Raw genomic sequence first — 14,098 nt, 5'->3', positions numbered from 1 at the left:
AACCAGCAGTCAAACATCCCTCTCACAATCCAGGACTGCTGGTTCCTAACCACTCACCTACCTGGCTGTCTGATTGCCCCTAACAACTCTGCCTACCAGCCCAATCACCCCCAAATGCCCTCCCCTGCAGGCCTGGTTGCCCCCAACTGCTCTCCCCTGCTGGCCATCTTGTGACGACGACATGGGGATGGCCATCTTATGACAATGTAGGGATGGACATCTGTGATGTGAGAGTGTGAGGGTCAATTTGCATATTACCTCTTTATTATATAGGATTATTATGTAGGATATTTGGGCACTGGCTGGTGTGGCTCAGAAGGTCATGGTTCAATTCCCTGTCAAGGCACATGCCCGGGTTGTGGGCTCTATCCCCAATAGGGGGCATGCAGGAGGCAGCCAGTCAATGATTCTCATCATTGATGTTTCTATCTCCCTCCTCCTCTCTTTGAAATCAATAAAAATACATTGGGGTGGGAGCAAGGCCTGGCATGTAGTAAATGCTGTGCAAGTATTATTCATTAAAAAAGATATTTGGTGCCAAGGCCAGTTTTGCTCAGTGGATAGAGCGTCGGCCTGGGGACTCAGGGGTCCCGGGTTCGGTTCCGGTCAGGGGCATGTACCTTGGTTGCGGGCACATCCCCAGTGGGGGGTGTGCAGGAGGCAGCTGATAGATGTTTCTCTCTCATCGATGTTTCTAACTCTCTATCCCTCTCTCTTCCTCTCTGTAAAAAATCAATAAAATATATTTTAAAAAAAAAAGATATTTGGTAACCTAGAGTTTTGAAAATTCATTGAAGTCCTGCTTCCTCTGTAGGACTTTAAAAATCTTAAGGCATTTAATGATTTAAAAGTCTATGTTGCCCTAACCGGTTTGGCTCAGTGGATAGAAAGTCACCCTGCGGACTCAAGGGTCCCGGGTTCGATTCCGGTCAAGGGCATGTACCTTGGTTGCCGGCATATCCCCAGTTGGGGGTGTGCAGGAGGCGGCTGATCGGTGTTTCTCTCTCGTCGATGTTTCTGACTCTCTGTCCCTTCCTCTCTATAAAAAATCAATAAAATATACTATAAATAAATAAATAAAAGTCTATGTTGAGCCCAGCCAGCATGGCTCAGTGGTTGAATGTTGACCTATGAACCAGGAGGTCATGGTTCGATTCCTGGTCAGGGCAAATGCCCGGGTTGTGGGCTCTATCCCCAGTGTGGGGCATGCAGGAGGCAGCCAGTCAGTGATTCTCTCTTACCATTGATGTTTCTATCTCTCCCTCTTCCTTCCTCTCTGAAATCAATAAAAATATGTGTGTGTTTTTTTTAAAAGTATGTGTTTTAAAAATAAATAAGTGAAATAAAAATAAAAAGTCTATGTTGAATTTTGTTTAGAAGCTTTTGTTAAATGAGGAAGTGAAGACCTAAAATAAAGTTTTTTGACCTAAACTGAAAAATTTTAACGTTACTATTAGAATAGTATGGTATTAGGGTGAGGGAGATTGTAGGAACTGTAATAATTTTTTTTTCTTAATATTTTTACTGCATCATAGAAAAATATTCCCTCAAGATCATAGCATTAGAACCTTTTTTGATGGATCCTTAATTGCTCTTGAGAACAATTACAGTTTCAGGCAATATGAGAATTAATTTGGTGATTGAAAATGAAAGTGATCTGAATTTGGGAATCATACCTAAAGTGACTTTTTCTCTAAGGTTATTTATTTACCCTGAAAAAGAATGGTGACTAAATAAATGTTTTATTAGTTAAGGTTTTTTACTTATAAGCAGGAAAAATCAACTATGGCTAACTTAAGTTTTTGTGTTTTTTTTTAAAGGCAGCATTGCCCTGGCTAGTTTTGTTCAGTGGGTAGAGCATCGGCCTGCAGACTGAAGGATCCCAGGTTCTATCCGGTCAAGGGCACATGCTCGGGTTGCGAGCTCCATCCCCAGTAGGGGGCGTGCAGAAGGCAGCCAGTCAATGATTCTGTCTCATCATTGATGTTTCTGTCTCCTTCTCCCTTCCCCTCCAAAATCAATAAAAATATAAAAGAGATAAAATAAATAAAGGTAGCATTACCTACTTGACTTGAGTAGTGAACACACAATACAACATACAGGTGATATAGAATTGTACACCTGAAACCTATATAATTTTATTAATAAGTGTCACCCCAATAAATTCAATTTAAAAAGCAGTATTACTTATCAGATAGCTATGAAGTTGCTTATAAAACTGAAGAAAAGTGTAAAAGAGCCTGACCCTGGATAGCTCCAGGGATCCAAATAAATGGAAGCAGTGCACACTTTTTAGGGGCTAATGAATGCCAGTTGTTTCCCATCTTTATATCTTTCTACTCAAGATTCAAAAACCAATGCAAAGTACTTGATTGTCCTAGCTGCAGCTGGAGGAGCAATGTCTACTTCAAATACCATCTTACTATAGTATTTACAAAATCTGTAAAACTTTTTCTTTAAAGTAATCTGGAAGAATTGTAACTAGAAATAAAATTTTGGTAAACCAGATTAACTTAATGTATATAATATGGTCAGAGGCTGTAGTTTATATACTAGTACTTATAATTCTTGACTTTATGATTGTATTTATTTATTTTTTTTATTTCCTAAGAAAACCAGTTTTCATAAGTAACTTTGACCTTTGTTTTTCATGTGTCTGATTCGTTTTCACCCTTCTTTTCTGTGTCTTAGGTCTATTTGAAGGCTCCAATGATTCTGAATGGAGTCTGTGTTATCTGGAAAGGTTGGATTGATCTCCAGAGACTGGATGGTATGGGCTGCCTGGAATTTGATGAGGAGCGAGCCCAGGTAGGGAGACTTCAGGCTTTACTGAGTGTGGTCCCTTTATAGACCCCTAATGTTGCCTGTGTCTGGGGATCTATTTTACACCACTTTTTTTTTTTTTATATATTTTATCGATTTTTTACAGAGAGAAAGAGAGAGGGATAGAGAGTTAGAAACATCGATGAGCTGCCTCTTGTACACCCCCTACTGGGGACGTGCCCGCAACCAAGATACATGCCCTTGACCAGAATCGAACCTGGGACCCTTGAGTCTGCAGGCCAATGCTCTATCCACTGAGCCAAACCGGTTTTGGCTATTTTACACCATCTTTAAGAGTAAGTATAGCCCTAGCCGGTTTGGTTCAGTGGATAGAGCGTCAGCCTGCGGACTGAAGGGTCCCAGGTTTTATTCTGGCCAAGGGCACATTCCTGGGTTGCGGGCTTGATCCCCAGTAGAGGGTGTGCAATTGGCAGCCGATCAATCATTCTCTCTCATCATTGATGTTTCTCTCTCTCTCCTCTCCCTTCCTCTCTGAAGTCAATAAAAATATGTGTTTTTTTAAAAAGAGTAAGTATAAAAAGTCTCATGTTCAAATAATATTGAGGAATCCTGAAGATGTTGAGATACAAATTCTGGTCCTAGTTTTAGGTAAGTTTTTCCTTCAGTGGTTGTAACATTTCATTTGATTACTGTGATCTGCTCAGTGGGCTACTTTAGAGTCCAGTAAATAGTTCTCTTTAATATTTGTTCCTTATCTTTAGAACATCATGAGGAAGAAAAAAACAGTTCATAATAAAATGTAGCAGCAACACTGAAGAGCTTGGCAAATCCTCTCCCCAAACACTGGACAAAATAGTTTATTTATTTATTTATTTTTTTAAATTACTTTATTGATTAAGTTATCACATATTTGTCATCAACCCCCTCCCCCCGTTCCCCTCCCAATCCTCCCCCACACGCAAGCTCCCCTCCCCCTGTTGTCCGTGATCATTGGTTAGGCTCATATGCAAGCACACAAGTCCCTTGGTTGATCTATCTCCCTTGTCCCCACCCTCCCCTACTTTCCCTCTGAGGTCCGACAGTCTGATCATTGCTGTTCTTGTTCCTCAGTCTATGCTGTTCATCATTTCCCCTAGATGAGCGAGCTCATGTGATACTAGGAATACACTTATAGGGACTGAAAACGAGACAAGCAATAATGGTTATGCTGAGAGGCTGGACAAAATAGTTTAAAAAAACAAAACCATTTAATGTCTCGATATTAACCAAAGGGCATAAATTGAGAGGCATTTATTCAAACAAAGCTACCTGAATTTCACTAATAACAGTAATAGCCTGGCAATTTAATCAGGAGCTGCTCCCAACTTTTCCCTCAGTTCTTTGGTCCTTCAAGTTACACCTTTGGCAGGCAGGGCAAGGCATGAGGGCTGGCAGCTCTTATTCTCCTATCAGAGGGAGCTGACTTTGTTTAGAGCAGCTTGGAGGGATGTTCTCACTAACAATGGAGGTCTCTGGCAAACAGTCCAGGAAAGCTAATATTATAGGAAGCAACAAAATGGCAGACTAGCCAGAAATTTTTTAGGGTTATCTAGGAAAGAGAGATAACCCTTATGGTCCCGAAGGCTGTGTGTATATATAAGGCCATACCTGTTCCGGAAAAAACTAAGAGGACCTTCGGAGGAAGCTAATTCTGGCTGAACACAGTTTAGACTGATAAGCTCCCTGCACTTTTAAAAGATTCCCCCAAAGCACACATCCTGTGACAAAGGATAGAAGCCTGTTGAGTTCAGGTATTTAGGCAAAACTTCTCACCAGTCATTGGCTGACCACGAATTTATTCTGATGGGGGAGTGGGGTGGCAAGGCTTAAAAACAATAACTAAGCAGTGACATCAGAGACTGCACACTGCTGAGGAAACAGATTTTACAGAATTGGCCCAGGCAAGTCACTAAACAGACAAACCCGAAACAGTGTTATAACCAATTTAGTTTATACAAGGGTAAATTTTAGATTGAATTGACTTTTAAAACTGAAATATTTTATTGGAATGATAGGTAAAAAAATTAGTTTAACCCACAGCATTTCCCATACTTAGAATTTTCCAAGCTTTGTTGCCCGAGTCCACAAATTGAGCTTTATCACTACAAAGTAAGTGCCATCTTTTGTGATAGTAAGTTAATAATAGGTTTTACATAATGTAAAAATTTCAAAGCAGGAGATTCCAACCATCTAATCAGCAGTCAGCATTGACCTGTAGCTTTTCCCATCCCAAAATCATCTAAAGAGACAAGTGAGTGAAGATATTAAGAGTAGAAGCTTCATGGTCATAATTATGAATCCTCGCCCCACCACTTACTTACAGCTGTTATGGACTGAATGTTGTGTTCCCCCAAAATTCATACGTTGAAGCCCTAACCCCCACTGTGACTATATTTGGAGATAGGGCTTCTATAGGGAAATTAAGGTTTAGTCCTATATAATAAAAGGCTAATGTGCAAATTGTCCCCTCAACCAGGAGTTCAACCGGAGACAGGGCTGGCCAGCCAACTGCCCATGGCCCCTCCCCCCGGACATGTAGGAATTCGTGCACCAGGCCTCTAGGTATGATAGGATTAGTGTCCTGATAAGAGATCTTACTAATTCTCTGCCATGAGAGGACAAAATACTCTATCAGATAATGAGATACCAAGTAAGCTAAGAGATAAACAGAAGATAGTCACAATTCCATTTCAAAAAATCAATTGTGTAAATATTTCAGCTGAAATATTTTCATAGTTATTGTCTTTTTGCCTTTGTTCAGAGTACCTTTGACAAACATTAACAAGGATGTAGAATACAGTTGATGTGTTGGTGATTTGGAAAACCAGCACTTCTACTCTCTGGTATGCAGTGGGAATGATTATATATATTCATCACAAGCTATGTACTAGGACATTTGTATAGTGGCATTATTAGTAATAGCCAGAAACTGTAAACTGCCCAAATGCCCATTAACAGAATGTATAGATTATATGTTCACACAAAGAAATATAATGAGAATGAAAAATTCCAACTAGCATACCACTATGGATGAATTTTACAAATATATTGAGTGTACCAAAAAAAGCACATGCTGTATGAATCCATTTATATAAATTTATACAAATGGATAAAACTAACAATAGAAGTAAAGATAGTGGTTCATCCTTGGGAGAGGGGGCTAGTTACTGGAATAGAGCAGAAGGAATCTTTTGAGATGCTGGTACTGTTCTTTTTTTCACATACAATCTAGTTACATGGAACATTCTGTTTGTGAAAATTCATCAAGCTATAATTTAGGACAGTGCTGTCCAGTATAATTCAAATGTAAGCCACATAATATAACTTAAAAATTTCTAGAAGCTACATTTAAAAAGGTATAAGAAACAATTGTAATTAACTTTATATTGAATTTTATTTAACTTAATATATCTAAAATATGAATTTACAGTCAGCATAAAAAGTTAGGTATATTTTACATTTTTTTGGTAGTAAGTATTTGCAATCCACTTAAAGTCAGACTAGTGTATTTTCCACTTACAGATTTAGACTAGCCACATTTCAAGTATACAGTAACCATATGTAACTAGTTGCTACCATATTGGACAACATAGCCTTAAGCTATGTGTATTTTTTGTATGGACATTAGGTTAATGATGGACTGAATATACTACAGTGGTCTCATAAGGTTTTAATGGAGTTGAAAAATTCCTATCATCTGATGATATTCCTATTGTATTGTTTTTTTCTATTTTTATTTTTTTAATTCTCACTCAAGGATATGTTTAGTGATTTTGAGAGAGAGAGAGAGAAATAGATTGGTCAGTTGCCTCCTATACAGGGATCGAACCCACAACCTAGATATATGCCCAAACCAGGAAAAAAACCTGCAACCTTTTTGGTGTATGGGATTACACTCCAACCAACTGAACCACCCGGCTGGGGCTTCATTATTATACTCTTAATTTACTTTAGTGGTCACAGAAAAATGTTTTTACATTTAACGTAATGACTTTTCAAGAGTTTCGCCCTAGCTGGTTTGGCTCAGTGGATAGAACATTGGCCTATGGACTGAAGGGTCCCAGGTTCAATTCCGGTCAAGGGCACATGCCCAGGTTGTGGGTTCAGTCCCCAGGAGGGGGCATGCAGGAGGCAGCCAGTCGATGATTCTCTCTTATCATTGATGTTTCGATCTCTCTCTCCTTCCTTCCTCTCTGAAATCAATAAAAATATATATATTTTTAAAATTTACAGGCATACCTTGGCAATATTGTGGGTTTGATTCTAGACCACTTCAATAAAGCAACTATTGGAATAAAGCAAGTCACACCATTTTTTGGGTTCCCAGTGCACATAAAAGTTATGTTTACGCTATACTGTAGTGTAGTAAGTATACAATAACATTATGTCTAAAGAAGAATGTACATACCCTAATTTTAATATTTATGGGGTTTTGTTGTTGTTTATTGATTTCAGAGAGGAAGGGAGAGAGAGAGATTGGAACATCAATGATGAGAGAGAATCATTGATCGGCTGCCTCCTACATACACAACGCCCACCACTAGGGACCAAGCCTGCAACCTAGGCATGTGCCCCAACTGGGAATCTAACTATGACCTCCTCGTTCCTAGGTTGACACTCAACCACTGAGCCACGATGGCCGGGCCCTATTTTTAAAATACTTCGTTGTTTTAAAAAATGCTAACCATTATCTGAGCCTTTAGCAAGTTGTAATTTTTTGTGATAGGGTTGCCACAAACCTTCAATTTGTAAAAAGTGCAGTAAAATGAAACAAAATTAATGAGGTATGTCTGTGTTTTGGTTCTATGATCCGGTTAGAAAAATTGAACCATTGTTGAAATTTACAGATTTTGTATTTGAGGTACTTGATGACATTGGTGTAAAACTCGTGTCCTTTAGCTTTTTGCAAGTTTTTCTGTTAATGAAGCCAACATATAAACAGTTTTGCTTTTGTATGCGCTTGGGAATGTGAGTGAAATTAACTTAGAAGAGTCATATGTTTTATTTATTTATTTTTTTTTTTAATGTGTCTTTATTGATTTCAGAGAGGAAGGAAGAGGGAGAGAGAGAAACATCAATGATAAAATAATTGATCGGCTGCCTCCAGCACACCCCACAATGGGGATCAAGCCCACAGCCAGGCATGTGCCCTGACCGGGAATCGAACCATGACCTCCTGGTTCATAGGTTGACTCTCAGTCACTGAGCCACACTGGCTGGGGCGGTCATTTGTTTTAAATGAAAAATTACGTTCTGCAGAATGATGTTAAATGCACCATGTGCAAGTACACTTGTTATATTGTAGTCTTTGAAGTACATGATGAGATTTCTTCAGCAGATTTATCTTTTGGTTTTCATGTGATCAGTGATAATTCTGGTCCACACAGAATATTAAATGTCATTATTTTATGCAAATTTTACATTTATCATCGACATTCTTGGAAATGAATTTGATTCTTAATTTTTCATTAAACATGAAATTCATTGTTGCAGAAAGGTAAGTATCACTAAACTGTAAGATAAATATAATTATAGACTTACGCATTATAATATAGACAAACTCACTGCAGCAAGAATGGTCAGAGTATTCTATATATTCTCTATGAAAGCACTGCTGGACCTTTATTTCCCACATGTATTTCACATATACCCAACCAACACCTTTTATGATGACCCTACCTGACTACTTTGTGCGGATTGTGGTATAGACCATGGAGAATAGACTAGTACAGTGGTCGGCAAACTCATTAGTCAACAGAGCCTAATATCAACAGTACAACGACTGAAATTTCTTTTGAGAGCCAAATTTTTTTTTTTAATATATTTTATTGATTTTTTACAGAGAGGAAGAGAGAGGGATAGAGAGTTAGAAACATCGATCAGCTGCCTCTTGCACACCCCCTACTGGGGATGTGCCCGCAACCAAGGTACATGCCCTTGACCGGAATCGAACCTGGGACCCTTGCGTCCGCAGGCTGACGCTCTGTCCACTGAGCCAAACCGGTTTCGGCGAGAGCCAAATTTTTTTTTTTTTTTTTTTTTTTTTTTTTTTAAATATATTTTATTGATTTTTCACAGAGAGGAAGGAAGAGGGATAGAGAGCCAGAAACATCGATGAGAGAGAAACACCGATCAGCCGCCTCCTGCACACTCCCCACTGGGGATGTGCCCGCAACCAAGGCACATGCCCCCGACCGGAATCGAACCCGGGACCCTCCAGTCCGCAGGCCGACGCTCTGTCCACCGAGCCAAACCGGTTTCGGCGAGAGCCAAATTTTTTAAACTTAAACTATATAGGTAGGTACATTGTTATTAACTTAATTAGGGTACTCCTAAGCTGGCCTTTGCTAAAAACTCAAGGGGCCAAAGAGCCGCATGTGGCTTGCGAGCCGCAGTTTGCCGACCACTGGACTAGTAGAACAAGTAGTTGGCAGACAGCGGAGTGTTGAAAACCTTTCCGGCTACCACTTGAGATTGGTAGTTAGTTGTCCAAGGCCATTTGAGCGTACTTTACTGGGTGAGCGTGTAGTTTTATCAGCGAGTGCCCTTTATGCTGGCCTTGAAAGGGAGGTATTACTTAAGGTTGCAACAGGAAAGAACCAGGATAACATTGGTAATTGCTGATTGCCTTTCAGATTTAACCATTTATTAAAGTGCACATTTTTTTACTGCACATATATTTCACTTCACACTAGGAGAGACAAAGACACAGCTGAAATTAGAAAGTGGAGGGCTACCAAATCTATTAATTTATTACAACTATTAATAATAATACTTGGTGTGTGTTTTTTAATGAAATAAAAATCTCTGACCGCCCTGGCCAGATGACTCAGTTGGTTGAAGCATTGTCCCATACACCAAAAGGTTGTAGGTTCAATTCCCAGTCAGGGAGTGTATGGGAGGCAACCAACCGATGTTTCTCTGCACATCAATGTTTTTCTCTCTTTCCCTTTCTCTCTCTCTAAAAAATCATTTTTAAAAAATCCTCATGTTAGGTTAAAAAAAAGTCTCTGACTATTGCTAGAATACACATTAGATGCTAATAATTTCCTTAGGGAATTAGATCACATCTTGTGCTTCATGCTCTCATTTCATCGTGTAATTTTCCTGTACTGGACTAAATCACAGTTGATAATTACATATTGATTTTTGTAATTATTTGTTCATTGTCCACCTGCCTCACTAGGCCAGAAATTGTGAGAAAAAGCACCATTTGTTCCCTCACATTGTATCCATGACACCTAGCACAGTGATTTGGACATAATAAAGACTCACTAAGTATTTGTGGAAAAATGAAAAAGTGAATGAGTGAATGCACAGGACAGAAGGGGTATACTGTTATCAGCAGGTGTGTACTAGTTCATACCTAGCTAAATAATAGAAATCCCCTGGGAGTTGAGAACAGTGTTTCTTTGCAGGTGCTTCTGGCTTAGGTAGTACATTCTGAGAATACAGCAGGTATGTGTAATTATGTTTGGACAAATGTATAAATTTTATATATTTATAAATGCAAAATAATAGCTAAGACTTAATTGAGTGTGTACTTAAACACTTTTAAAATATATTATCTAGCCCTGACTGATTTGGCTCAGTGGATAGAGCGTCGGCCTGAGGACTGAAGGGTCCCAGGTTCGATTCCGGTCAAGGGCATGTACCTTGGTTGCGGGCACACACCCAGTAGGGAGTGTGTAGGAGGCAGCTGATGGATGTTTCTCTCTCATCGATGTTTCTGACTCTCTAGCCCTCTCCCTTCCTCTCTCTGTAAAAAATCAATAAAATATATTTTAAAAGTAAAATAAAATATATTATCTAATTTAATTTTTACAATAGTCTTGTGAAGTAAATATTACTATGCCCAGTAATATGTTGTATGGGACTGAGGCTTGGAGAAATGAAATATATTGCTCTGGGACAAAGTATTAACTCTGCTCAGTGACAAAGGATTTATCACATAGAACAAGATCTCCAGCAGTATATGGTCCAGGCCTGGTATAGCACTTAATTATGCTATCAGGGGCTCTAGGTCTTTTCATCTTCCTGCTGTACTATGCTCATTGTGTGACTATATCCTCAATATGTTTGCAAGCTGGCTGCTCTATTTCTGGGCATTGCATCAGTTTTTAAGAAGGAGGAAAAGTGAAATGTCTCCTTTTCCCCCCTATCACCATTTATCCACCCTATACCTTCCTCTATCTCCACCTCTCCCACTCCCCAGGTGAAATGTCTCTCTCTCTTTTTTTTCCCATTAAAAAAATCTTTATTGGTTTTTTTTTTCTTTATTGATTAAGGTGTCACATATTTGTCCTCATCCCCCCCAAAAAAAATCTTTATTGTTGAGATTATTACAGCTCTCCCTCCTTTTTCCCCCCACTGCCTCCCTCCACATGGTTCCCACCCTGCCCTAGGCCTTCACCACCCTATTGTCGGTGTCCATAGGTAATGCATATCCTATATAATAAAAGGCTAATATGCAAATTGTCCCCTCGACCAGGAGTTCAGCCAGGGGGTGGGACCAGCTGACTAACTGCCCTCGGTCTCTCCCCCTGGTTGGCACTGCCCCCAATTGTCCCTCCCCCTCGATCAGAGGCAGAGCTGACCAGACCCCACCCATGCACAAATTGGTGTACTGGGCCTCTAGTATGCATTTAAGATCTTTGTTTAATCTCTTCCCGCCCCTCCCACCCCCCTTCTCTCTGAGAATCAACAGTCTGTTCCATTTTTATACCACTAATTCTATTTTATTCACCAGTTTATTCTGTTCATTAGATTTCTTATTTGTTTATTTTGATTTTTAGGTTCAATTGTTGATAGGTATGTATTTGTTGCCATTTTGTTCATATTTTTTATCTTTTTATTCTTCCTCTTCTTAAAGAATACCCTTCAAGCCGAAACCGTTTTGGCTCAGTGGATAGAGCGTCGGTCTGTGGACTGAGGGGTCCCAGGTTCGATTCCGGTCAAGGGCATGTACCTTGGTTGCAGGCACATCCCCGGTAGGAGGTGTGCAGGAGGCAGCTGGTCGATGTTTCTCTCTCATCGATGTTTCTAGCTCTCTATCCCTCTCCCTTCCTCTCTGTAAAAAATCAATAAAATATATTTTTTTTAAAAAGAATACCCTTCAACATTTCATATAATACTGGTTTGGCAGTGATGAACTCCTTTAGCTTTTTCTTGTCTGTGAAGCACTTTATCTGACCTTCAATTCTAAATGATAGCTTTGCTGGGTAGAGTAATCTTGATTTTAGGTCCTTGCTATTCATCACTTTGAATATTTCTTGCCACTCCCTTCTGGCCTGCATAGTTTCTGTTGAGAAATCAGCTGACAGTCTTATAGGCATTCCCTTATAGGTAACTTAAGTGCTTTTCTCTTGCTGTTTTTAAGATTCTCACTTTGGCCCTAACCGGTTTGGCTCAGTGGATAGAGCGTCGGCCTGCGGACTTCAAGGGTCCCAGGTTTCATTCCAGTCAAGGGCATGTACCCTGGTTGCAGGCACATCCCCAGTGGGGAGTGTGTAGGATGCAGCTGATGGATGTTTCTAATTCTCTATCCCTCTCCCTTCCTCTCTGTAAAAAATCAATAAGATATATTTAAGAAAAAAAGATTCTCACTTTGTCTTTAGCCCTTGGCATTTTAATTATGAAGTGTCTTGGTGTGGTCCTCTTTGGGATTCTCTTGTTTGGGAATCTCTTTGCTTCCTGGACTTGTAAGTTTATTTCTTTCACCAGGTAGAGGATGTTTTCTGTCATTACTTCTTCAAATGGGTTTTCAGTATCTCGTTCTCCTTTTTTCTTCTGGCATCCCCATAATTCGGATATTGGTACGCTTGAACTTGTTCCAGAGGCTCCTTACACTATCTTCATATTTTTGGATTTTTATTTCTTTTTGCTCTTCTGGTTGGGTGTGTTTTGCTTCCTCAGATTTCAAATCATTGATTTGATTCTCAGAACCCTCAGTTCTACTATTGAATCCCTGTATGTTATTCTTTATTTCAGTCAGTGTGCTTAATTTCTGACTAGTCCTTTTCTAGGTGTTTGGCATTCTCTCTAAGATCTTTAAAAGTCTCACTAAGTCTCTTAGAGGTTTCTAGAAGATTCTTTTTTTTTTTAATATATTTTATTGATTTTTTACAGAGAGGAAGGGAGAGGGATAGTTAGAAACATCGATGAGAGAGTGACATCGATCAGCTGCCTCCTGCACACCTCCCACTGGGGATGTGCCCGCAACCAAGGTACATGTCCTTGACCGGAATCGAACCTGGGACCCTTCAGTCCACAGGCCAACGCTCTATCCACTGAGCCAAACCGGTTTCGGCTCTAGAAGATTCTTGAGTAACCTTATAACTGTGGTTTTGAACTCTATGTCCAGTAGTTTGCTTTCTTCCATCTCTTTCATTTGTGACATGTTTCTATGTCTCTGCATTTTGGCTGCTTCCCTGTGTTTGTTTCTATGTATTGGGTAGAGCAGCTATGTCTCCTTGAGTTGGGCGAGTGGCCTTTTTGTAGTAGGTGTCCTATAAGGCCCAGTGACTCAGTCTCCCCAGTCACCTAAGCTGTGAATTCTAGGTGCACCCCTTTGTTGGTTTAGCACAGTTTTGTTGTAGTTGAGGCATAATTGAATTGGTGTCACTGGGAGGAATTGACCTTCAGGCCAATTTGCTGTGAGGACCAGCTGCGACTACAGTGGGAGAGCTGCTATGCAGGACACCCCTATGGAGCAGGACTTGCTTGGGTCGATATTATCTCAGTGGGGTTTGGTGCTCAGTGAGTCTGCCCCTTGAGTATGTCGCTTAAGGATGTGTAGAGTTGTAATCTGGTATGGCCTGACACTGACAACTGGGTACACTGGCTCGTGGGTCTCCAGGGAGGTACAAAGTTAGCCACGAGAGGAGCTATGAGAGGTCTGCAGAGTCCTCCTCTTTGTATTGGGTTTGAAGTGCCCAGATGAGGCCCAGTATGAAGCAAGGTAGGCTGGTGCTGGTGCCAGGTCTGAGCCTTTTATTGATATGTTTGGGGCTTTCTGACCCAGCTGCAGCTTGTTTGAGATTTTCAAGGACAGGCCATTTAAAAACAAAAGCTGCTGCAAGCAGCTTGGGTGGAGTTGTAAATTGGATGAGGCGGGGTCTTAGGGAATCACCAGGGTGGAGCAAACAGAAATGGCTGCTAGTCAGGCCTGCAACTGGGAAGGTCCCAGCACAGGATCAATGATCTCTGTGAGTACCTCCATCTGGGAGAAAGCCGCCTCCAAGTTCCTGCCCTGATGCCAGACAAAAGCGTCCCC

General features: G+C 40.3%; 1 protein-coding gene across 3 annotated transcripts in view; it reads left to right on the top strand.

The window, feature by feature from the left end:
* CBFB (core-binding factor subunit beta) overlaps positions 1 to 14,098 on the top strand; it is a 62,584-nt gene that overhangs the window by 31,943 nt on the left and 16,543 nt on the right. For all 3 annotated transcript variants that reach the window (XM_054710398.1, XM_008139887.3, XM_008139888.3), the window contains one exon: positions 2,692 to 2,808. In XM_054710398.1, the coding sequence (XP_054566373.1) occupies positions 2,692 to 2,808 (117 nt within the window). The remainder of the gene's footprint in view (positions 1 to 2,691; positions 2,809 to 14,098) is intronic.

The sequence above is a fragment of the Eptesicus fuscus genome, chromosome 21, assembly GCF_027574615.1.
Source record: "Eptesicus fuscus isolate TK198812 chromosome 21, DD_ASM_mEF_20220401, whole genome shotgun sequence".
Classification (NCBI taxonomy): Eukaryota; Metazoa; Chordata; class Mammalia; order Chiroptera; family Vespertilionidae; genus Eptesicus; species Eptesicus fuscus.
Note: the sequence above shows the minus strand (reverse complement) of the source record. Positions and strands in the feature narration are given on the sequence as shown.